This window comes from Ictidomys tridecemlineatus, chromosome 4 (genome assembly GCF_052094955.1).
Source record: "Ictidomys tridecemlineatus isolate mIctTri1 chromosome 4, mIctTri1.hap1, whole genome shotgun sequence".
Lineage (NCBI taxonomy): Eukaryota > Metazoa > Chordata > Mammalia > Rodentia > Sciuridae > Ictidomys > Ictidomys tridecemlineatus.
Genome location: NC_135480.1, coordinates 71,343,455 through 71,369,236, shown reverse-complemented (window position 1 = coordinate 71,369,236; position 25,782 = coordinate 71,343,455). Strand labels below are relative to the sequence as shown.

Below are 25,782 nucleotides of genomic sequence, written 5' to 3'. Positions count from 1 at the left end.
ACTACTGAAGCCACCTGGAGCCCACTGCAGGCCTTTGGTGAAGAAATTCCAGAGTATGTTTCTTAGGGTAGATGGGAGTAAATCCTAGGTAAATGTCTCCCCCATGGCCTTGTGGACTATACGTGCAGCAATCAGTATTGGGCATTAATTCTTTACATATAAACTGACAAATATCATAGGGGAAACATGTACATTGAGTTTTGGGCTCAGTAAAAATAAAATGAACAAATACATGTGTTATTGGTAAAGTTCTTGGCTTTTTAGAGTTTCCCATGTTAAGTTTCGTGGTAGTCATGTTGGCTTCATCCCAAATTAATAGAGAATAAATTTTTTTCTTAATGATACCTCATTTATTTGCTTTAGATGAAAGTTATTTTCTTAACAGTTACATCTGAGGTAAGAAAATATGGGGAATCCCTTAGTACCCTTCATGCACCCATCATTCTGTGTGTCTCAAATCATTTTATTTATTCCCTATTTCATATCTAGCAGTTCCTTACACATAGTAGAAACTTAGAGTTAACAAGATCATTTTTAAATTTATTTTCAAAAGCTAATTGAAGCTTAAAGATGTTAAATTATTTGCAAATGGATGAAAAAAGTATTGTCTCTGACTCCAAGAGACATTTTTTTTCATAAGAATACATGGTTACAATTATCAGCAGATGAATAACTCGATGTTCATTTAAAAATCACAAAGCCCTACCAATCTCCCATGTTGTGATGTTAAAAATTAAAAATACAAATACAACAAAATGGCACCCAAATTCTTTGAGGTCTTCAGAAAATGACTAGTATAGATTGCCAGTCTAGTTGCTGTACAAACCTACACAAAAAAAAGATGACAAATATTAAATAATTTTGGTTTTGGAATAGTTTATTTCTCTGTTTATAAAGTAAGGCATATTTCTTGTAGAAAACTTGGAAAATACAAACATGTAAACACTAAATTGGAACTATTCATAATCCCATCACCAAAATGATCTATTTATCACATTTCTTCCTTTTCAGTACATTTTTTATAGCTGAACATTTTGTCCTGCCATTTTCATTTGGTATCTCTGTGTAGGCATTTCCTTGCATTAAAAAAAAAATACTTCGTAAACATTAGTTTGAGCGACTGTAAAATTTCATGCCATATGGATATAACATTATTCAACTTTTATCATATTTTGAACATTTAAGTTTTTATTACACTGTAATGGACATATTTATTGAGGGACTTTAAAATATGACAGATTAATTAGAGAATCCAGGTTAGTATTCCTAGGATAGTTGTTACTCACTTATATCTGGATTTGAAATTAGTTGTTTTAAGTATTCCCAGTTAGCATTTGTTTTTGTTTGGTTGGTTGGTTGGTTTCGATTTTGTTTTATTTTTGTTACCAGGGATTGAACCCAGGGGTGCTTTACCAGTGACTAGCACTTTTTATTTTTTTATTTGGAGACAAGGTCTCATTAAGTTGCTTGTGGTCTTAAGACTGGCCTCAAACTTAGTATCTTCTTGCCTCAGCCACCAGAGTCACTGAGATTACAAGCATCTGCCACCATGCCTGACCTGTTTTGTTTTAAATCATATACTAGAAATTTTCATTTACATTAGTATGCATAAATTAAGAAAAACGGCTTGCACCGGATAAGACCATCTTCTAGAGAGGTGGAAATATTTGGTGTTGGTATCATTCCAGCACTCAAGCTAAGACAACATACAAGTCATCCTCAGCTCAGCCGCCTAGAATTGATCTGTGAAAACTCATGTGTTATTTGAACTTGCCCCAGATCATTTTGTGTTGGCAAATTAGTCTGGTATTTAGAGCACAGATATCAGGGCCACAATTTATAACTCACAATATGCCAGTAATAATTAAAATGTTGTTATAATTTCCCTGCCTTCCATTAACTTTTTTAATTATTATAGCCTAATTTGGCAGCCAATTACTGAAGTGAAAGGTAGACCACACAAAAAAAAGAAAGGAAAAGCAATCTTCCTTTCAGAAGACAGTGAATTAAAGAATGCATTATGCATTGCTTTTGTTCGTGTCTACTGAACGTTTAATGTCTGTGTTAAAACATCGACAAATTCTTTCATAGTCATTATCCCAAATACAGATTATTGTTATATCATATATACTTCAGAGCTTCATTTAGAGACATCCTATGGATTAATCACTTGTGCCATTTGTAAGAGTACCAGAGCTGCTTTTTATGCCATGAACTCTCTCTTCTGTGTTCCCACACAATGATCTGACATTCAGATCAAATCATCTATCTACAGACATGACTTAGAAAAAGAAATGAGCCAAGTAATTATTTTGTTTGCAGGAAGTGAGAAAAGGTAGTTTCAGGATTTTCAGTGTTGTGGATAAGAGATTTTTGAGTGACTGATGTACTGTCACCTTCTTCGGCATGTCCTTAAAGTTTGGAAATTGCACAATGTAATGAATGTAAGGCATAAAGCAAATAATTAAGTGGACAGACTGCCATTTTGCCCCTCAACTTTTTTATTTATAACTTCTATAGATACTGTTATTTTTGCTCCCATCAGGGAACTGGGAGTTGGAATAGAGAAGGGAACAAAGATCTGCACCTTTAAAAACCTTCCAGTGCAGCATAGTTTTAACATAAATTTAGAGATATAAAAGGAAAATACATAGTCCTGTTAAAGGTTGTTAACAGCATAGCCCAATCTATTCCAGAGTATTCAAGGCAGAGAGAAGAGATAATTAAGTCAAGACATAAAGATTAAGCAAATAGGCCAGAGGAGTTTTTAGGCTGACAGAGCCTTTCCAAAGGCCTAAGAAGGAATTGAGAAGAGGTCATTGGGACTGTCCCTGGTGAGATAGGGTAGACTGACACAATGTGAAAGTGAGCAGGTAAAAAATAAGACAGAGCCTTGAGTGCCATAGTAAGTAGTTGGTTTTTATCCATCTAAAAATAATATAAAATCTTGAATGTACAATGGGAAAAATGACTAAATGGGATTGTTGCCTAGGCAGAAGTTGCTCTGATTGTTGTGGGAGTTTGGCTTAGCTAATGATAGTACTTGTAGGTAGAAAAGTTTAAGAAGCTATTGTAAATGGGGGTAGGAAAGATGGTGGAATGAGACGGACACCATTACCATAAGTACATGTATGATTGCTTGAATGGTGTGACTCTACTTCATGTACAACCAGAGAAGTGAAAAATTGTGCTCCATTTGTGTACAATGAATTGAGGAGCATTCTGCTGTCATGTATAACTGATGAGAACAAATTAAAAAATTAATAAATTGGAAAAAATATTTTTAAAAAGAAAGTATTGTAATAATTTAGGTTATCACTGAATATTGACAGTGAGAAGTGGATGCAGTTTTTTAAAAATAAGGAATAAACTTGATAAATATTCATAATTAATAGGAATAGGAAGTGAGGAAAAAGTATTAGCCTTTCAAATAATTCACCTATGCCTTCTCTGTCTAAGGCTCCATATGAGGTGCTGTGTGTATATTTTTGGTTGCATAGAATTCACCATCTAGTTGAATTACTAAAGGATGACTTTGAGCTATGGAATATAACCAGTTACAAAGACTGGTGGAGAAGCAATGTTGAAAGTTATGTTGAATAGTTCCATTTTGGACAATATTAAGTTTCATATGCTTATAAGGAATAAGTGGAGATAGCAAAGAAATGGTTGGACATACAGATTTGGAACTCTGAGAGACTGGTTAGAAATGATACTGAAAAATTGTTAAAGCTAAAAGAACTAAGAGATTGCTTTGAAAAGTTATAAGATAAAAATAAGGTATAAAATAAAAAGGACCAGGGATTAAGTACTGTGGAGTTTCAAACTTTGGGTTATAAGTTAAGAGGTTTTTAAATTTGAGTAATGCTTGCTCCTAGAAGTACATGAAAAAATTTATAGCACTTAATTTCCAGATCTTTAATTTGACCTGAGAAGTAGTTTGTAGCTTTGTGGTGGCACTTCTTTCCTGCTTCCAAATTATATTTACTATTGTACCATTTTTCAAAGGAAAAGTATATATCTTTTCCATTCCAAATTTTACTGTGGCTAATTTCTCTAGGAATAAAGGAAAAAAAAACCTAATACATTACTGTCTAGAGTGAAAAAACAATCTATGAAATAAAAAATTGTGTGACAAATTCTTTCTTTCAATAAATCATTTGGTTGTTTTTTTTGTTTTGTTTTGTTTGTTTTAAGAAAATTGAAAAGTGTTGGTTGCCAGATTACTAAAATAATTTTAACTATAGATTATAGGATTTAGGGCCTATAATTTGGAAGAAGGAATGCAAAGTTCTCTTCCCATTCCCAATGAATTACTTATATAAACAAGATTTCCAAGCTCTGACAATCCATATAAATGAAGAAGGGAATTCTGACTCTTACTTTATTTTAATCTTAATTTATTTTAATCTATGGAATCAGGAGATAATTTCAGAAAGCTCCACTTATCCCCTTAGGAGAAGAATTCCCAGTACAGTTTTATTTTTTATTATTTTAGATTTATAGACTGAATTTCATAATACATTTTAGTTATTTTGATTGTATGCTATTAATTATCATAACTCAAGATTTCAATCTTGTAGAAATTTTGAAGTATATGGTTTTAGGGTCACAGAAAAATTGGAAAAAAAACCAGAAGACTATTTAAACATGCATTTTTGTTTCATATAACAATGTTAGAATAGTGGACATAAGATGTTCTAACATAAAAGTGTATTAGGATAAAACTCTGTGGGTTAAGTAGAATGGAAACATAGTTTGGGAAGAAAAAAAGAAATATGTAAATTTCTAGCTACTTGAGATCTTATTCATTCATATTTTAAATTGTGAGCATGGACTTCAAATCAATATGTATATAATTCCACTGGTTATATTTGAAGTAGTGATGTAAATGTGAAAAAAATAGAATTTCACAGTCCAAAGTAGGCCAAAAATTACATCCTCTGATACTATTTAAATTTATGACGAAAAAATTAGATGTCAACTTGAAATATGCAAAATGGAGCATGGTTGGTTTTTTTTCCCCTTCTTTCTTATTTTATAAGTATGAAGACCAGTACACTAGAGAACTAAAATGAATATGTAAGAAAGAGTAACCAGACTGTTAGAAAGGAAAACAAGAGCAAGCAGAATCATGGAAGATAATAGAGCATTTCAATGAGGGAATGAACAGTTGAACTTCACATTATTATGAGATACTCCAAGAGGACTAAAGAGATTACACTAGATTTAGCCAAATATAACACATTGGTCAATTTAGTAGGAATATTTTTTTGTTATTTTTGATAGGGGCTATTTTCCATGTTATTTTTGACAGGGGCGTTATGAGGGGCTCAGAGTTTAATAAAGAGAGAAGAAAAAAATGGTTTGTAAACAGCTCTTCTGATAAGAGTGATTTGTGAAGATGAAAGAGACAGAATGGTAAGCAAGGCGAGTTGCCAGGTTAATTGATTTTTAAAAATAGGAGATACCAAAATGTGTTTGACTACTCAGAGAATGGCTTAAGTTAAAACTGGGTTTGAAGATGTAGGCTGCAACATCTAAGTGATCAGTGAGGTCTTTTAAAAGATGTGAATTCTTGTGAATCAGAAGGAACACTTGATCCATTATAATAGGAATAGAGTAGAACATGGTTTTTCATGTTGTGAGATATGTGAATCTAGCATAAGACACTGATGGATTTTTCATCAGGTAGGTTCATTTTTCTTTGGAACAGATTTCAATCTATCCCAAATTTATTTACTAGAAGTGACTCAAGAAAGAAAGGTTTTGGAGATCACCTTTGCAAAGAAATAAGCTGACCAGGGTGAAGGGCAGTGTTACATTTGGAGATCATAAATTTATAGTGAGTCCCTTCATTTGAGGATTTTCTCTACACTTCAGTGTTCAGCTGCTCTGAAAAGGCAATGAAGAAGGTAGAAAGTTAGGTTCAATTAGGGTTGAAAATTTGCCCAACAATTGTAACACAAGGATCAAGAGACAGCAACATGAATAGAAGTGATAGATGGCAAAATAACAAACAAAACAAACAAACAAGCAAAAAAAACAAGAGGAGAAACTGTAAGGTTAATATGTAATGCTTTATTTCTGAACAGCTAGAGAGAGAGAAGTTAGTAACAGAGGCTTCTACAGTTGTCACCTAGGAAAGGAGTGATTTTGATTTTGGCTCTCTTGTATCTTTTAGAAGCTTCTCTCCCCTGCTGCCCTGTTACCTAAAACCGTCTTCCATGAAATTGTCCATCATAGACTCCCCTACTTTGCCATGCTCCAAAACAAAGTCTCATGAACAGTTATAAAGCCACGCAAAAAGTATGAATCACTGACACCAATGGGATTTCTGTGTGTTTCAAATGTAAAAAAAAAAAAAAAAATTATGACTTTCAATGAAACCCAATAACTGAAAATCAAGAAAGTATTTGTGAGCAAGATACCTTTCTTCATCCGCAGGCCTCTGAATTATTATCTCCACAGCTGAGAACAAGTGTAAGGAAGTAGGCATACATTTACACACACCAGTTCTCTGGCTCTGGTTTTATGAAATCACAGAATGTCACCATTAATCTGAAAATGGGTCATCAGTTTTCATCACAATGTTAATTTGAGTTTGTTTTTATGAAATGTGATTTAGCCTAGGAAGAGGTTAGGAGTGTGGATATTATGAAATCACATAAACAATAACAGCTGATTATCGTAGCTCAGAAAAGGTCAGAAAGCAGCATTGCTAATCATCTACCCTTGAAAATTAGTACCTTCAGGCAATTTAGCATTATCTGCTGTATAGAGAATTGCTCACAACCTTTGCCAATTCCAAATAATTCCAATAATTATAGGTTTGAATTTAAGAAGGTCTTTGAGTTAGAGCTATCAGAATTCAAATTTGGGCAGGAAGATTACATATGCTTTATTGATAATAAGCCAAATCTAAATTATGTATAACTATAATTCATTCAACAATTCATTTGTTATTTGACTGTTTATTGAGTACTTACTATGGGCTCAACACTCACTGTCATAGACACTAAAAATAAAATATTCAACAAGACTATGTTCCTGCTCTAAGGAGCTTATATTTTAATCTGTTGGGCAGAACATAAAAAATTTAAAAAATATTCCAAAATAATAGGTGTTATGCATAGAAAAAGGTAAAGTGATATACTGATGAGTGCCTAGTGATTACTTTGAATTAAGTGATCAAGTTAAGTTTCTCTGAAGAGAAGAATCTTAAGCAAAGATTCTGATAACAAAACAAAATAGCAGATTAAAGATAAGCAAAATTCTCTCAAAGCTGAGGAAATAGTAAGTTCAAGTCTCCTAAGACAGAATTGAGCCAGGAGTATCCTAGGAATATAAATAGAACCAGTGAGGCTGGAGAGAAGGGCCAGGGGACAGTGAGAACACAGAGTAAGTAGAAGCCAAGATTTCATATGGTGGATAAGAGCCTTGGATTGCCTCTTAAATGATACAGGCAGAGTTTGCATTGTTTAAGCAAAGGATGTGTATACCAGTTGACTTAAATTTCAAAATTTGGGCCCAAGCTTCCATATAACTAATATTACAGAGAATAGGAATAGAATCTGTGAATCAACATGTCTGGGTGGAAGTGGGAGTAGTAGATATGAAAAGAAGTGGATTGACTGGGGAATATATTGGAATGAGAAGCAATCAGGAGTGCTGATGTGGATGTGGACAGTGAGAAAAACAAAGGAATAAGGAAATTTGGATGGATGGTGCCTTACCATGTAAGGAATCCAGCTTAACCCTTAGTAGTAAAAAAGTAACAGATAAGATTTCTTCTGTCATATAATTTGCCTTCTAGAGGAAGGAATATAATAAATAAGAGAAAACAAATGAATTAAGCAACATAAGTATCTCATTTTCTAACTGAACTGCATAAATGTTCAAAATGAATTCCTTATAGTAACTAGTGAACTTACTTGCCATGAGATTTGACATTTATCATATTAAGAATCTTTAAAAATGCAAAAAATCTCCTCTTGAATATCTTAAACATCTCAGAGACTATTAAAATAACTTGCCATCAAGTATGTATTTGTCCTCTGTAAGTATAAGCACAAAACTCATTAGATGGCTTGTAAGATACTTTACATTTCAGGGTCTGGGGGGCATTAGGGAATACCTCTTATACTCTTGGAAGTAAAGAACAGTTGAAAACAAGGGGAATATTTGCAAACAGTTTGCAGCATGGTATACTTGAATTCTTGCTTATGGATCATTTCTCCTCCTATTTCTGTGAAAACTAAACTTTAAGAATTAATATAATCAGACAAATAATAAACAAAACCTTGGCATTAAAACCTAAAGTGTAAAGTTGGGATGACACGCACAGACTAGCACTGGTTTTATGGGTACATGATAGAGGCTGCTAATCCTGTGGTGTGCTTTTTTAGATCTCTTCCTCCCTATTCTCTGTGTCAAGAGCTAGTGTCTTCCTAGTTCACCGTTGTATCCTCAGCATCTACACCATACCTGGCAATGTATAGCATATGCTCAATAAATGTTGGTTGAATGTGTATGAATACTACAATACTCACCTACTTGTTTCAACTAGTATTTGATCTCTTATTGCTAGGGATCATTTCTTTTTGTTTGGACCTTACCCTCTCACTGGAGCTCTTTGTTTTAATGCAAATAAGCCTGTTTGTTAGGGTGATTAAATTTGAACTCACTGTCTTTAGAGCAGGAAGGATAAGATGGCATGAGAACACACAGCATTCTTGTGGGGTTGGTGTGGATACTGGCAGCAAGATGTCATTGACTAACTTCCACCCGTCTACATTTACTTATTTATCAAACATATATTCTGTGCCAGATGCCATCTGAGGCACTAAACATGCAAAAGTGAATGAGGTACAATTTCTCCCCCAAGTGACTCACAATTTATAAATGGAAATAAACAAAATATTTCTTCTCTTTCTTTCCTCCTAAGTCTAATCTGTCAGCATATCTAGTAGATACTAATCCTCCCCCTCACCAGTCCCTATCCTGACTGCCACTGCCAGTAGTCTATTCCCGGCTACATAGCTTTTATCAGAAATCTATAGTAACATTTAGCCACAGTCCTTGCCTTTTTCTACCACCCTCCAAGTTTAATCAAATGTGTATCTCCACACTGTACTTGGAGACCTCTTCTATAACTCTATTCTAGTTTTGCACAGAATGATCACTTTCCATTGCCCTTAGGTTCAAGCCCAAATTCCTTAACATGCCTTACAAGGGCCCTTCATAAGGGCAGCAGAATAGAATAGACAATATGATTGATGTATGTACATTCCATGTATGTATTATATATCAAAATGCATTCTACTGTCATGTATGACTAAAAAATAAATAAATAAAAATTTAAAAAACAAAAACAAACAAACAAACAACAACAACAAAAAAAAACAAGGGCCCTTCATAGCTTGATTTCTGTTCCTCACCTCATCAGCCACTAAGCTATGCCAGGAACACTTCTCCCTTTCTTTATTTACCTGGCTATCTTCTCTTTGACCTTCAGATTAGCTACCTCAAATTCTCTGAGAAGTTTTCCCCAGCTTCCTTAGAACCATTATGTGCTCCTGCAACACTCTGTATTGTTTTTAACACAGCAGTAACACTAAATTTTACTAGTTTGTTTCTCAATATCCCCTGTCAAGTTGTAAAGCTACTTCAGTGTAGGCATGAAGTTTGAAAGGTATGTAAGGTACTTACCAGACCACATGGGGTCTGGAGGTGGCTAATCCAGGTAGAAAAAGAGGTCTGGCCAGTGAACTTGTAACCATATAGCAAGAAACAAAGTTGGAGAAGTGAATAGTAGCAGACTATTGAAAGACTTGTGTGTTAGGTGAAGGTCTGTGGGCAAGTGGGTTCAATCTACATTGCACAGAAATCTATGCTCACTGCTGTGCCCATAGGAAGCCTTTAGGTGAATTAGAGAAAGGCACCCCCTTGCAGACACAGTTCAGTATCAGGACACTGAGCTGGGACAAAGAGGCTTGCTGGATTCCTTCCTACACTTACTAGCCTCTCCCTGCCACATAGGGCACTCTGACTCTAGATCCCTCGAGCCCTCTGAGAGTCACAAACAGGGCCTTTCAGCAGGCTATGTTCTGATTTTCATTTCTTCCCTACTGTAGAAATTATGGAAACTCTACCTTTTCTGTTATTAGATAAGCCATTATGAATGTTCATTATCTGGCTTCTAAGGGAGGTTTAATTTGAAGAAAGAGCTTCTTTGCTTAGAATTTTTAAATGTCTAAAAATCTGTTGTAGAGAGTAATTGAGGATTATTCAATATAGAACAAAACAATTAAGTTTATATTTCAATAACATCCTTCTGGTAATAAAATGGAAGGGGAATTATATGGAGAAAGCTAGAGGCAATAAAACAAGTTATGGCATTTTTTTCCCAGAATTTAAGTGATTAACAATAAGATCAAGAAGTAAATAAAATAAGTGAGGAAAAAAAACTAAATCCAAAAGTATAAATTATGGTAGGTGAGATGTGTGGCTTAAAGAAAAGAAATCCTCCATTTTGAGTAATGGAATGACTTACCTTGGTTGAAGATGGAAGGGGAAGGGGAGGGTGTCTCTAGGGGAGGAAATGTGGATAGTCTGGCCCTTTGATCCTTTCCAAGTGCGAGTGCACTGTAGACTTCCACGTAGACAAGTGCCAGGCTCACGTGACCTTAAATTTAGTTTCATAGAACACCAGAACTAGAAGAGAATTTTAAAATCACTGAATCCCACTTAAAATACACAGAGAAAAATTACTTAACGGGAAAGGGAAGAACCAGAATTAGAATTCATATCTGGTTCATAACTCAGATTTCTTCCATCATACCATGCTCCTTGTGGTTCTCAACTTTCTTTTCTGAAATGTTTATTGATACTATAAACCTAAGTTGAATTAGAATGAGAAAATGTGTCATTATGAACTCCAAATACACTGATCAGTATCTGGAATTAGAATAGAGGAAAATAGGAAATCAGACCCAAGATTTTAAAGTATATTTCTTACTGTATGGTCCTCATCATTTTAGGCTTTGCAAGATATCAAATCAATCTGTAGCTTTTTGATGAGAATCTAGCATATATTTGTATTTGAGGCATTATGGACAAAGGAGGACTTGAGTGCTTAGGAAACATTTTAAAAAGCGAGGAGTATGAGCTCACCCTCTCCTAAGGCTGGTTTTGGTTATGAGGGCATTTGAAAGAAAGAAAACAGCATGAAATGAAATTCAGTGACATGCCTAGTGCAGGTTGAAGAGGTATAAAAAGAGGGACAGATTTAGAGGCCATGCATGATGTTCATTCTTTCTTAATTAACAAATGTGTACAAGACACTAGGAATCCAAAAGTAAATCACAGTTTTTATTTCATATATTATAAGTAATTCTTGATGAGTTTTGAGGGGAAAGTAAACAATAAAAGAACTGCTTTAGAAAGGCGAACATGGTTTTGTGTATCAGAATGAAATAGAGAGGGACCCATTCACCTGGCATCAGAAAAAACATCTAGGCAACTACTGCAGTAGTTGAATCCAGGGGCAGGGGGAGTACCTGGTGGATGAAAGTTGACATGCAGTCCTGTCTGTGGACAGAGTATCAGATTGAGAGGAATTAGTAATGCCCAGTCCTATGATTCTCTCCCTTTGAAATTCCCATTCAATGTCTATTTTCCTCATTACAGCCATTAGGTTGCCTGGCTTGAGATTTGTTACTGGCCTCTCTGCTTCTCCAGGAAAATGCCAAAAGACCAATCACTGATGCTGAAATAGCAATTTCTGCCCCCATTGTGGAAAACTGTGATGTTTCCCAGATGACAGCTGCAGAGAATTCTGCGAGCATTTTATATAAGGGAAATGAAGTGGCAAATAGAGAAAAACAGTACGTTCACTGTGGAAGATGGCTTCTATGGATCATAAACCTAAGTTACTTCCAACAAGAATTAGAGACGAGAGAAGTCGTACTATATTTTTTAAAATGTAGGATGAAGTGGCTATCAGTTGGTCTTTGCCAAAGGAAAGGAGTCAGGAAAAGAATCTCAGATATAAAAGGCAAGCTGGAAAATGTTTTTTATGGGTAAAGGCTCACAGAGTTCTCTCTTGGTCTAGGTTACCTTTAAGACTTTGTTCCAAATAAGGAAAAGATTAACATTGAAGGGGTTAGTTTTATAGAATGTAGATTTTTTTTCTCATGATCAGTTTGTCTACTTAAGGTTGAGAATTCTGTCAATTTAGAATGAACTACATATAGCCAAATAGAATACCCCTTCCAAACCTAGAGCAGTGGTTTTCAGGATATGGCCCCATCCAGCATTACCAGGATAACCTAGAACTTAGAAATTTGAATCTTTTCTCCTATTCCAAATCTACTGAATCTGAAATTCAATGGGGACAGGAAAAATATGTAACTCAGGGGTAGAGTTCGTGCTTAGCATGTGCAAGGCTCAATCCTCAACACAAAAAAGTGGGGGACAGAGAAGAAAAGAAAAGCAACACAAAAACAAAACATCTAGGAATCGAATCCAGTGATCTGTGGTCTAACAAACCCTCCAGGTGATGCTCATGCAGTCCAAAATTTGAGAGGATGGATTTAGACTTTGTTTTTTGGCCTGTCTATACTGCTTTTCAGTAGTTCCTTGACCCCAGTGATGGGAAACTAGAATTCATCTTTAAATAAGTGACATTATTTTTAACAACTCTGAGAGGTATGGATAGTGCAATGCATAAGCTTTGAAATTATCTAGATATTCCCTATTGATACTATAAACCTCTAGGTAACTTTAATTAGGTAACTTTAGTTTCTGCTATAAAATTTAGGCAGTGATATATTCATTTTGCTATTTCTGTTTAGATTAAAGAATATATACACACACTACACAATATGTACACCTCCCACTATGTGCTTTATTCAAGACTAGGCATTATGTCTTGAATAAATCTGAGATCACAATATAGTATGATAAGTGTTTTTATAAATATGGTACACTTAAATTTGAATTTTAGATAAACAAAGATAATATTTAATGTAAGTGTATCTCAAACATGGTGTATAATATTCTTATACTAAGAACATATTTAAACTGAATAACATTTCTTATGTGAGATTAAAATTTCACTGAGTGTCTTATATTTTTATTAGCTTACTTTGGTAAGTGTATTAATATTTTACACTAACTGGACCAACTAACTGGGGAGGAGATGACTTTTCCAGAAGTAAACTTGAAGTAATTAAAGGAAAATAAGAATGAGCTAAAGAAGATAACACAATTAAAGTGTTGGTTATAAAGTCTCCCTATATCAGTGAAAATTATTTGTTAGCAAGTAGCAAACATACATCTAAGTTTATTTAATCCAAAGGGGGGACTAATTGTAACAGTTGGAGTTGAGTGTCTTCTCAAATTCAAAGATCCATGGACAACTAATCCTGGGAAGAGCAACCACGCATTGAGGCATCTTGGGGCATCTGGAAGGACCCTGGCCTTTATCTGCAGTCCTGGCTTCTTCTTGTATTTCTACTTTGTTCTGGTATTCTTGCAGAGAGGTTTTTGACATTTCACAATCGACATGGGAAAAAAATATGTCACATATTCAGCTCTCAAGTTTCTATTTTTTATGTTCATACAAAATCTCTGAATTTCATGAGTTCAGTTCCACATTACCCAAAACAAGGACTGGCCAAACTTGCCACATGATCCAGGGTAAGTTATATGAACTTGTCAGTCCTTCTGAAATGATGTGGATGTTTGCTTGGAAAAGGCCTAGTGTAATGTAATATAATTGGCACATATCATATGCTTCAAAACATTAGTCTTCTTCCTGTCCTGGAAAACTATTGACTTGTGCTGATTTCCATCTTTTAATTTTCAGTTTTAATATACTAATAGCCCTTAGTGAGGTCAGTGAAATAAGGGACAAGTTTCAACAAGGAAGAACCTTAACTTGTGGATGGACTTCAAAGATCCCCTGGAATACTTACATGTGCTTTATAAGAGGAAGACAGAGAAAGAGAGCAGAAAGACATAATTTAGTGTATTTATAATAGGTCATGATGAGCAGGACCATTCAAGTTCACCTCTGCTTGAATGTGAGTGTCTTTCTGTCTTAAAGTCTTGGCTTCTGTTATTTGTTATCAATCTATCTACCTATCTTCAGGAACTCTAGGAATAAAATTAAAAAGATTTTTTTTGACATCTTAACCTTCAAAACGTTTCTGATTTCATTATAATTCACATAGAAACTGTAAAGTTATTGCTTTTAAACAGATTCTGATTTTTGAAAAGTGATTGATTATTCTCTGTACATGGATGCAGTATAATTCCCCAGCTTATGTGTTTTTCTGTTTGATCAAGCATTATCATATTTCATCTAGCACCTTAAACATTGATCAGGTTTCTCCATTACGTGGTTCTTTATCCATCTATTTGAAAAAAAAAAGGAATTATATGGAATAGAAACAATAAAGGATAAGCCAATTAGAGGACATCCCTAAATCATAATAGTTGATGCAAAGTTAACTCTCAGACCCTGTGGCCTAAAACCTCCTTTTGAATTAAATAGTGAGAGAGTCTGAGCATAGTTAGGTGTAGTGGGGAGTGGGGCAAGGACAGAGCAGGCATGAGTTGGTAGGAATTCTGCCAAGTGTGCTGGTCTTGAGAAGAGCTCACCAAGGCTGCTATAAAGCTAATTTGTAACTGAAATTATCTTGTGGGCAGACAAATATAATGTTAAAGAGAAATTCCATTATGCTTCATCAAGCAAGACTTACTAAATGCCCTATTTTTACATTTTTCTTTCTTAAAATACCCTTCATCTCACCTCTTTCTGCCTTTTGTAAACAAAATTTATTAACTCCTTTCAGCATCTGGATTTTAGCTCTCTCCTCTTTTTACTATCTTTTCCCTCTACTTGGATCTCTTTGCATGCTCTATGCAAATGCCTCATGTCTCTTTTTGTATAACAATAACAAATATTAATTGATATTTACTGTTTGTCAGGCACTTGGCTAAGTAGTTCAGTTGCCTTATCTCATTTAAGGCATTCGGCAGTCTTACTATCCCTATTTTTTGATGGAGAAAAAGAAGTTTTGAGATGTCAAGTGACTTTTCTAATTCGCACAGCTCCTAAGTTTTAGAGCTGGGATGAAATACCAGATATATCTGGGTAGGGAGAATGCTCCCAGGTCCATGTTCTTAAGGTTTCTTTGTGATGTATATTTCTTACTGAACATTTGGAAGAAATGTAAAAGAAATGTGCTTTTTAAAACACCTACAAAGTTTTACTTCCTTCTGTGCTACTTACTCATAGTGAATTTTTAATTTCTAGCACTCTTATTTGTTGATCATTTTGAATTAATTAATACCTTTAAAATGCATAAAACCACAAATCTTATTTTACCAGCAAAACATATTTTGGTATCTTTGAAAAAAGTCTATCTCTCATGCTATTTTAAATTATATCCTCAAAGTGGAACAAATAATTCATTATCATTTGATTTTTCAGCAATGCTACATCATGTTAGAGAATACTTAATTGTTAGGTAAAAAATTAAATGTGATTCTGTGAATATTTCTGATAATGAAATGTCCTTTTTGTTTCTAATATATTTTCTTCAAGGAAATGTACTAGAATTTCTAAAGGAAATTCTAGGAGAAGATTAAAATTATTTCTTCAATCTTGCACATACTTCTGGTCCACAAGATGAAAATTTCCACAAATGAATGTTGCAGGCTTATGTCTGAACAGAAAGAATGGGAAGAGTGAAAGCATCAGCTTAATTACATTGGTGGAGTGGGGGAGGAAGTCTGTATGCAAATGATTTCTAATACAGTGGCTCTGAAACACTATAAATGCTGTACTTTGTTTTGGGACAAAGTATTCCTTACACTTGAAGCTGATACACTTTTATGTTTCAAAATGAATACAGGGTGCTAACTTCACTGAAAAGGTTATCTATTGGTAAAGGAAGCAGATTAATTTTAAATAGCTGTGACCCTCTAGATAAATTCTATTTCAAGAGAACTGGGAGGAAGTTGAGTGTCCTAGTTTGGCTTGACATTCTCTGCTTCTTTTGAGAATTTGAATGTAAACTCCTCCTCATCGTTTATTTATTTTTTAACTTAACATGATCAACTCAGAGTACGTTTGTATCAGAATATACTTTTGAAAAAGACAAAACCAGGTTAAAACCTTCTTGCTATCCCCATCAGCACTGTGACCTTGTCAGTAAAATTCTACTATTTATAAAATGGGGATCAAATCTTTATAAATTGAAATGAAAATAAATAAATGCAGTGATTATATTAATATATCACATAGTAGGTATCCAAAAATATTTAAATTTCTGTCCTGTTCTCTCTTCAGCAAATCCCTGAGCACATCTTTGACCTACCTGTCAATAGCAAAAACTTTCATAGCTGTGGCATCTTGCCATTTATACATATACCTGTACACTTTAGTTTCCTGGTTACTCCTTTCCCCACCCCTGGACATGCTTCCTTTCTTTGCATGGAAAGCTAAAGTTCAAAGAGACAAAGTAACTTGACCATGATCATAGAGTTGATACAGAGCTGGGGCTCAGATCCAGACCTCCTGACAGCTCATCATCCTGTGCTCTGTGTGCTGCACTGAATCTGCCTACTTCATCTACATATTCAGGAACAACCATGTGTTCTGGGCTCTGTTTTCCTCACACTCGTAATTGACAATTAAGGATCCCACTGTATGCAAGAGGAAAAAAATAGTAGTTTAATAGATATAGCCTCCAGAATTTTTTCTAATTCAGCTACTCCCTTTTGTGAAAATCAATGTTTTAAGATATGATTAGTATTCTGAGCATGGGGTGATGGTAAACATAATGTTTTTGCATTATCATGAGATGGCAAAATTACCCATTCTCAAAGGACCAGCTGCTGCAGGGAGGCTGGCACCCATGCCGCCTACGTTCTCAAAACTATTTTAATTGGTAGTTTTCTGGATTTTTTTTTTTTTTTGTCAGTCAGAGAGGAAATGTATGTGTAAATCTATTAAAGCTATACCATCTGTTATGATGAGTGATATCACTGAATCTTTGTAAAATGTTCCATCTCAGGATTTTGAGGCTGCTCTGTGTTCTCACTGAGGCAAGGGTTCCTATAGCTCACCTCCTCAAGCAATCATTGAAAAATTGTGTACAAACAAAGACAGGAAAATTCTACCCATACTTTTTGTATAATATCTCTTCTATGCGCCTAAAAGTTTGAAATACTGTGAAAACATATATGAAATTATTGATCACATTAGATATATGTGGTCCTAAGAGGAAATTGCCTACATTTTGAAATGAAGAAGACCTAAGATCAAATCCAGTGTCCACCCAAATTGCTGACAGCTTTAAACAAAAGACTGAACCAGTTGGAACTACTTCTCTCATTTCTCTAATGTAAATAATAAGTCTTATTCCACAAGGTTACAGAAAGAATCCAGTAGTTAGGTACATTAGAAATCAATGAATATTATACCATTATCAATAACAACTATTAATTGGGAACATATTGGGCACTTTGTAAGGGCTCATGTGAACATTATCTATTTTAATCTTCCCCCAAAGCCTTTGTACTACATATTGCTATTATGTCCAATTTAAAGATGAGAATATGGACACTTAGAGAGGCTAAGACAACTTTCCATAGATAAAAAATTAAGGAAATAGAGGACCCAAGGATTGAATTGAAACTTATTATATATTAATTCAATTAATATTTGCTCATAATAGATCTCCTAAGCAAAACTGGACTCTGAAAAGAGGAAGTTGGAAATGGAAGTTACATAAGCAATCAACCATGTTCACTTTACCCTGGCTACTATGTAGAGAATAAATTAAAAGATGACAGGTGAGGATTCAAGGAGATGAAGCAGGTGGTTGTGAAAGTGCAGGTGAGAGATGAAGTTGGCACCAGTAAAGGTGAAGAAACCTGAATGAACTAAAGATACACTGAGCAGGTGCAGCTGAATGTGTGGTGATGGCGGGAAAGAGAACTCAGGCATGGGTAGCCCTTGTCCCTGACTCTGAGCAACATGCTGATCTGAGTTGGGGAATTCTAGAATGGATATAGAGTGATGACATCTTTAGCGTCAAGCCCCATGCTCTTAACCACTATTAATGCTCTCACTAATTGTTATTGTGAAAATAAAAGCATTTGAAGACTATGCCACATAACTGTAAACTACCCAGAAATGTTTATGGAAAAGTCCAATTATTCCTTTCATTGTGAAAATGAAAAAAAAATGAAAGTCTGACATAGAACTCGCCATAGTTCTTAGTTTTCAAAGTAAGTACTTTGAACAAGATTACAAATCTCTTCAAACTTCATTAAATCTGAATTTTAATATTTATAATGTTGTGAGATGAATTTGATGAAAAAGTATTTAAAGATAATTTGCTAGAAAGTTAGCAAGTTTATTTTAGATGATTAAGTCATATATAATTTTCATCTTTCTAACATTTTGTATTTTTCAGATTTTCTAAAATGATTGTATATTACTTTGACAATTAGCAAATTAAGAATTTTAGAAAATTTAATGTATAAAGTTACATTTGTTATGTCTATATAGTCCATAGTTATAAGTCCTGAGAACCACTCAAATCATAACCTTCAACCAAACTAGTTTAAAACCAATCAAAACAATGATGTAATTGAAAGATATCTTAAAATACATGTCCTAACTATGAGCTGCAGCCTCAGTCAGCATGAATTGAAGTTCAGGATGGAAACTGACTAGTAGTGTGCTCAGTGTGGGGAAGGCTGGGAAGGCAAAGAGAGCTTAAGGTTTTCTTGATTTCTTGTAGTTTAAATATCCTTTCAAATTTGAACATTTAACAATTTCTTTTACTTTTTACTTCCCATTATTATAAAAGTAGAAAGTCACAAAAATAAAAATATTATTTTTGAAATCCTCCCAGCACTACTGAATCTTGGCTCCTTTTCTTCCTTTCAGGGTCAATGATTGTATCTTGCGGGTGAATGAAGTGGACGTGTCAGAGGTTTCCCACAGTAAAGCGGTGGAAGCTCTCAAAGAAGCAGGGTCTATTGTCCGGTTGTATGTGCGTAGAAGACGACCCATTTTAGAGACCGTTGTGGAAATCAAGCTGTTCAAAGGGCCTAAAGGTAATAAAAAAATAAATGACTCATGATTAGACATGAATAGCAAAAAGCATTTGGCTAGAGTTTGTACCACAACCCACCTACAACATACCTTCTTGTATTCTGACATTCATTGTTTACCAAAAGATTTTAAATTCTGCAGTAATAGATTTTATAAAGAGGAAAGAAAAAATCTTCTTTCTTTCTCCCTTTCTTTCTTTCTTTCTTTCTTTCTTTCTTTCTTTCTTTCTTTCTTTCTTTCTTCTTTTTTGTGGCACTGGGGATCAAACTCAATACTTTATGCATGTGAGGCAATACTCTACCAATAATCAATGTTCCCAGCCTAAGAAACCAAAACTCTTAATATGAACTCAGATAAGGAAATGACAGACTTATGTAGGAATGCCCTTAGTAATAATAAACAGCAACAGCCATTACATTTTTTGAAAGATTTTTAATGCATGTTAATTTTTCAGATATAAGTGATAAATCCTCTCATTTGGAAAAATAGTAGTGTAGTAATCTATACTGACATAACAATGATAACAATTATAATACTTTATGATTTGCTTTATTTTTGTGATATTCTTATGCACTATGCCCAAAAAGTATTACATAGTATTTTATACTTGGAATAACTAAAATAAACTTTAATATTTTGAAGTGTCTCAGATCTCTAATGTTACTATGGTTACTCTGAAGAACCACATAGACCGTAAGATGAATCTTCATATGAACTTTTTTTAATGTAAATTTTTTTATTTCTATATGACAGTAGAATGCATTACAATTCTTATTACATATATAGAGCACAATTTTTTACATCCCTGGTTGTATACATAGTATATTCACACCAGTTTCTGTCTTCAGACATGGCACACTCTAGATAGGGCAGAGGGGTTTGAGGAGAAGGGAGGGGACATGGGATAATTCATACCAACTTTTAAGAATAATCCTTTGAACACTATTCCTTAAAATGATAACATTTAATATTAGTTTAGTAGTATTCAAATATTTTAGAAAAATCTATTATTTAGCTTTACAGTATTTAAATATTTTTAGGTGACGATTAGATTAATCACTATACTCTTTGAGTGAACCATTTCACTTTCCTTTAAAATCTATTTCAATTGTAATACTAAATGTGATTGAAAAAATAAGCATGCAGTTTCCTCTGGGAGATAGTAGTAGGTAGTCTTTAATATCTCAGGCCTAAGAGTCAGAACTGAGTTTAATAGCCTGGTTCAGCCAGTTACTGGTGGAGCCACCTTGATTAGGCCACCCCCTTCATTATTAAGTGGAGATCATAATGGTATATCAACCTCATAAGCTTTCTGAGGATTAAGCATTTAACTAATAGTGGATACATAATAAGCCAGTCAAGCCTGATGAAGAATTCAGACTTTAGACCCCAAAAGTCTAGATTGGAACCCTGGCTCTGCAGCTCACCAGCTGAGAGACTGGGTAAAATGATTAACTTTTCTTTTCCTTTTCTTACCTCCAAAAAGCAAATAAAAATAGTACTTGTTCTTAGAGAAGTTGTGAGCATTGGAGTCAATTTGCATTAAATATTTAGAATAAAGCCTTACATAAAATAACTGCCCAATAAATATTACTGTGGTAAACATGTTATTTTTAGTATAGTTTACTGTATATGATTTTAGCTTTTATAACAATCGTTTGGTAATATAAGGAAAATACTGAAAGATCTCTCATGGTTTAAATTCCAGTGTATTAAAATCACAGACTTAAATTTCAAGAAAAGAAAAAAAAAATAAAGCATTTTCTTACTATACTCTTTAGTGGTATGGAAGAAAGACTATCTTCTACTCTACCTATTTGCTAAAATTGTATTGGCAGTGCACCTGAAATTTAAACAAAGTAGGCATGCATATTATTTCTATTGAAACTACATTTAAATAATATGTAGCTATTTCTATAATTCAGTTATTATCAATTATTCATCACAACCCTAAAGTAAATACTAATTTTAAGCACCCAGCAAAATATTACAGATCATTCACAAGCTTCCAACTTTCCAGGTCACTTGATGACCTCCAGCTGCTCAGCAGAGCACTTAAAAGCTATATAGAGAATTGATAAACCAAAACTTCTTAATTTAACAGGAACACACTTTTGAACCCTTATTTTTGGCACTTGGGCAACTCTCCAGCTGTTTTACTTAATTCTGAACTCTTTTCTTCTTGGAGCCTGGAGTGGGGCAGGAATTGCTTTGCAACATGGGGCAGTGGGGGTGGGGAGAAGCTATAGAAATATGCATGAATCAACCAGGTATACTTAGGCAATAATCCACCAAAATTACACAACCTGTAGGAGAGGGGATCATACATGATCTGGTGTAATGAGCTAAGGAAAACAAGGATAATACTGGAAAGAACTTTGCATTGTGAAAGCCAGATCCTGCCAAATCCCCATTAGGCCTGTTGGAATTATGCTGAGTTAGTTACACTTCTTGTACAGTTGTTATGCAGAGGTCATTGATTTGGAATTGATTTCTCTATATAAAAATTGTTGGTTTACAAGAAAATTAACTATTCTAATCATTGTTTGAATAACTAATGCCTCTTCCAGTGCCTTAAACACAGGAAGTGCAGAATCAGCATAAATGAAATAATTAAATCTGATCTGATTCTAAATCTAATATCTTGCTATCTTAACTTCATTTAGCAACTTATAATTATTTTTGACTTATGGTTCATTTGAAAGAAAGTTCTATCAATGTTTCGCTTATACCATGAAGAGCCATGTGCATTGTGGAGGATGAAGATGAATCAGCTGGAGTCTCCTCAAAAAGTTCTAATGCAAAAGAAGAGATCTGTTAGGGATTACTTTGAAGAGGCAGAAAAGGAGAAAGGATTTGTTCTTTTTGCTGGAAATACAATTGATGCCACTTATTAAGAAACTAGACAGGGGTGTGTCAAGGATGAGGCCCAGCCTTCTAATTGGGGTACAATCTGTGAGAAGGTTAAGATAATGAAGAAATAATTATGGAGGAATGACTAAGCATTTGCTTTTGTACATGTTGGAAGAATGGGGTGCATATGAAAAGGAGATCTCAAGTAAGAGAAGTGGGGAAGCCGAAAAACCTGTCAAATTTACACAGTGGTTCCCCTCCCCTATATTTTGTCAAATATTTGAACTGAGGAGATACCTGAATAATTGACTTTCTCCTGTCAATAATGTTTGATATTAGAAAATCATAAATATGTCCACTTTAGTTATTTTGAACAGTTATAAACATTCAGTTAATCCATTTTATAGACTTTCTTCATATCCAAACTATTTTCAATTGGCAGATTGTTTTTATCTGTGCACACAAAAGGTAAAGAGTGTTATTCCTTCCTTTTCTGTAAGTAAATGCTATAGGATTCTTTGAAACAGTAATTAAATGATTATATAAATTAAATTTTATATTTTTATAATTCAATACTATGTTTTATTCCTTCTGTCCATTGCACAGATTGATAATTCTGAGATAACCTTTGATATTTGTGATTCTGCTTTTATAGCAGTGTTAATCTTCCAATATTCAGATAGAACTACCTGTTTGGTGATTTATAGCTATGCATTACAATAATGAGTATTTGGGTAATATACAAATATGATATAGAGTATCTTAACAAGATGTAAAAATTTCCCTAAACTAACAGAGATTTGGTCATTGAAAGAAGCTGGGGTATCTGTGTGGGGGCAGTCAGAAGTGAGAAGTGAGAAGAAAGGATAATCATATGTACAAAGCATCCATAAGCAAATCCATTTAGGTTTGCCAAGCAACTGAAAATCAAATAAAGTAGGAAAATTTGAAGTATGTTTGTGGGTTCCTAGGAAATAGATTTACAATAAAAGATTTCTAGTGACTTTTCCAAGGACACTGTAAGTCATAACTTCTAAGGAGCTGTATAATTAAACATATATCAAACTGTTAGTTCCTATGGTCTAAAAATTCATGTAAAGATTTCAGAAACTGGTCATTTGGCCCATCTATTATTCTATAACTTGACTTTTAGTGTATAAATAAGTCCTATAGCTTCCTGTAGTGAGCAAAGAGTTCAGTGAATATTGAATAAACTAGCATTGTAAATGAAAATTAAATACACTGTCCTTATACTTAGTACAGAGTGCCTGCACTGAAATCCACGCACCCCAACCACCATAATGGACAGCTTTCCTATAATATAGGGTATTTAGGTCATCAAATATTTCATTTGTCCATAATTTAGTTGTTCATGACCAAGCAGTTTACCTTACCATTGGTAGAAAATAAACACAAAGATTAAACAGCAAGTTCCATTACTGGAACCCAACAAATAGCTACATGGAAGGATACCATATATTCCCCCAGTCTCTTGCCATGTGGTAAATTATAATGTGTATTCATTTTTTAATACATGTGCAGATCTGCTTCTGAATGCAAAGAGCAGTTTACTTTTTATTCAGGCCCATATCCTGGACTCCAAGTTCCCACTGGTAGGTGGACCTGTTTGTGATGAAGACCATTCTGAACAATGATTTGACCCTTGGTAAACACAGTAGCCAATTTAACTGTTTGGTATGGGGTCTCAAAGCACTAAATTTTCCTTTCAGTTCTAAAATTTTTTCAATCCTTTTGAATTACCAAAATAGTCCCCTTGGGTACACAAGGGGATTTGCTTGAGGACATATATAATGAAACCTTTTTATGGGGAGAAATAATACAGAATCAAATAAAATGCCAAACTCTATGTATTAAACAAGGAAAACATTCTTCTTGGAAATAAATTGGAGCTAAGTTACCACTTTCTCTCCACCAAAAAACAAATCTTTTTTCTAATTAGATAAAGGACAATGTATCTGATGACTTCACTTTGTTTTCTGGCACATATCTGTGTAATTTGTTATGTATGCATATTGTTAATTTCTGATTATTTCTGGATGCAAGGTATTTGTAGATTGGAGGTGTTCCCTAAGCCAATATTTGTTCACTCTTCATAATGATGTCTATAAACAAGCTCTCTCCTGAGATATTATAGCAAATGATTTATGCATGAAAAAACAAACTGCAAATATTGCCACTGCAATGCCCACTGTTCTCTACATTATCACAGGATGGGAGAGTAGATCACTTGATTGCATTTGCTAAGTGTGTTGCTCCTTTCATTTGCTTTATGGGACTAACATGGCCATCAAGTTTTTGTTTGTTTACTTATTTGCTATTTAAAGCTAGTTCATTTTTAACAGAATTTATGATTAGTGACTCCTTATGTATATTTTTAAAGTCTAAATTATTTTTATCATGAAAACTTCAGATTTTAAAAAAATATAGTGTACTGGATGTAGTTTGAGTTTTCTTTAAATTCAAAGTTTTATTATTTACAGAGAAAACCTATGAATAGCTATCAATATTCACCAAGCTGAATTTTTACCTTGATAGCTTGCTTATTAAAGTTTTAAAAGGAAATTTATTGACATAGTAAATATTACAAAGGTAACTCTTTTCAGTTTCTGGTCAGCCACAAAGCAACATGGTTGAAAGACTTTTGGATTTGGAGTTGGAACCTAAGTTTAAATCCTTCCTCTATCAAAGTATTAATTGGCTATGACAAATACAGATATCGTGCCCAATATATTTTAAATGCTTTTCTTCCATGTTTACTTTTTAAAAAGCAAACAGTACAGAAAATTATCATTTATTCACTGAATAACTATTTTACTTCAGAAACACTATTTCAAACAGTTCTAAATGCTAAATCGAAGAAATGAGGATAAATAAGGAAGTTTTGACTTTTCTACCAAGTATCTGACATCTATCTAGACTGAAATAATGCAGTCCTCCTCTGCTGACTGGTCCTGGCTTCATGCTGAATTCATTATGCTCTCATAACTAAATCCATCTTAGTTCCCCAAATCATTGACGAATGTACATTAAATCCTCCCTTCTATGGAACACCGAGGTCCAATAAAATTAAAATTTGCAGTACTTTTTATTCATGGATTATGACTCCTAATGTCATTAAACTGTCAATCAAAAAAATCTTACACTTCTCAGACATTGTCTCTGAACATAATTCAATTGTGGCTAGATACCTTGAAAATTTATTTCACATGGAAAATTTAATGGAAAGATAAGATAAAATCTATTTTAATATCCATAAAGAAAGCCAATTTAAGCATCTTTCAAACACAGACTATGCCATGGGTTGCCCAATTACAAGTACCCACCAAGAATCCACTAAAAGTTGAAAATTTGCACAATAATGGCATGATTAATATAAGTCAACACTGAAAAGAGAGCAATTTGGAGGACACAGGAGTCAAAATGATACAGGAAACAAACTAGGTACATTTTTCTAGGTGAGTCAGGGTCTGATAATACTGAATGAAGAAGGTCTGTGACTGTGTGTGCTTTGTTCAGTCTAGTCCGTTTTACCTTCATACTTCTATTCAGATTACAAGCTGGAAATAGAGACAAGCTGCCTTCACATGGAATGGTAGTCACAATATAGTGTGTAAAATATACATATAATTAGACAATTACAGTGCCACCATATAAACACATGCATAGACCTCTACAAGGTAACCTTGATCAACACGTTTAACTTCTCCTTTAATAGTCTGGGAAGAAACTGCTTTACAATACTGATGATAGCTATTTACTTG

General features: G+C 34.0%; 1 protein-coding gene across 25 annotated transcripts in view; it reads left to right on the top strand.

The window, feature by feature from the left end:
- Window positions 1–25,782, top strand: part of Dlg2 (discs large MAGUK scaffold protein 2) — a 1,969,681-nt gene that overhangs the window by 1,415,235 nt on the left and 528,664 nt on the right. For all 25 annotated transcript variants that reach the window (XM_021725176.3, XM_078046781.1, XM_040285028.2 and 22 more), the window contains one exon: window positions 18,980–19,149. In XM_021725176.3, coding sequence (XP_021580851.2) covers window positions 18,980–19,149 — 170 coding nt within the window. The remainder of the gene's footprint in view (window positions 1–18,979; window positions 19,150–25,782) is intronic.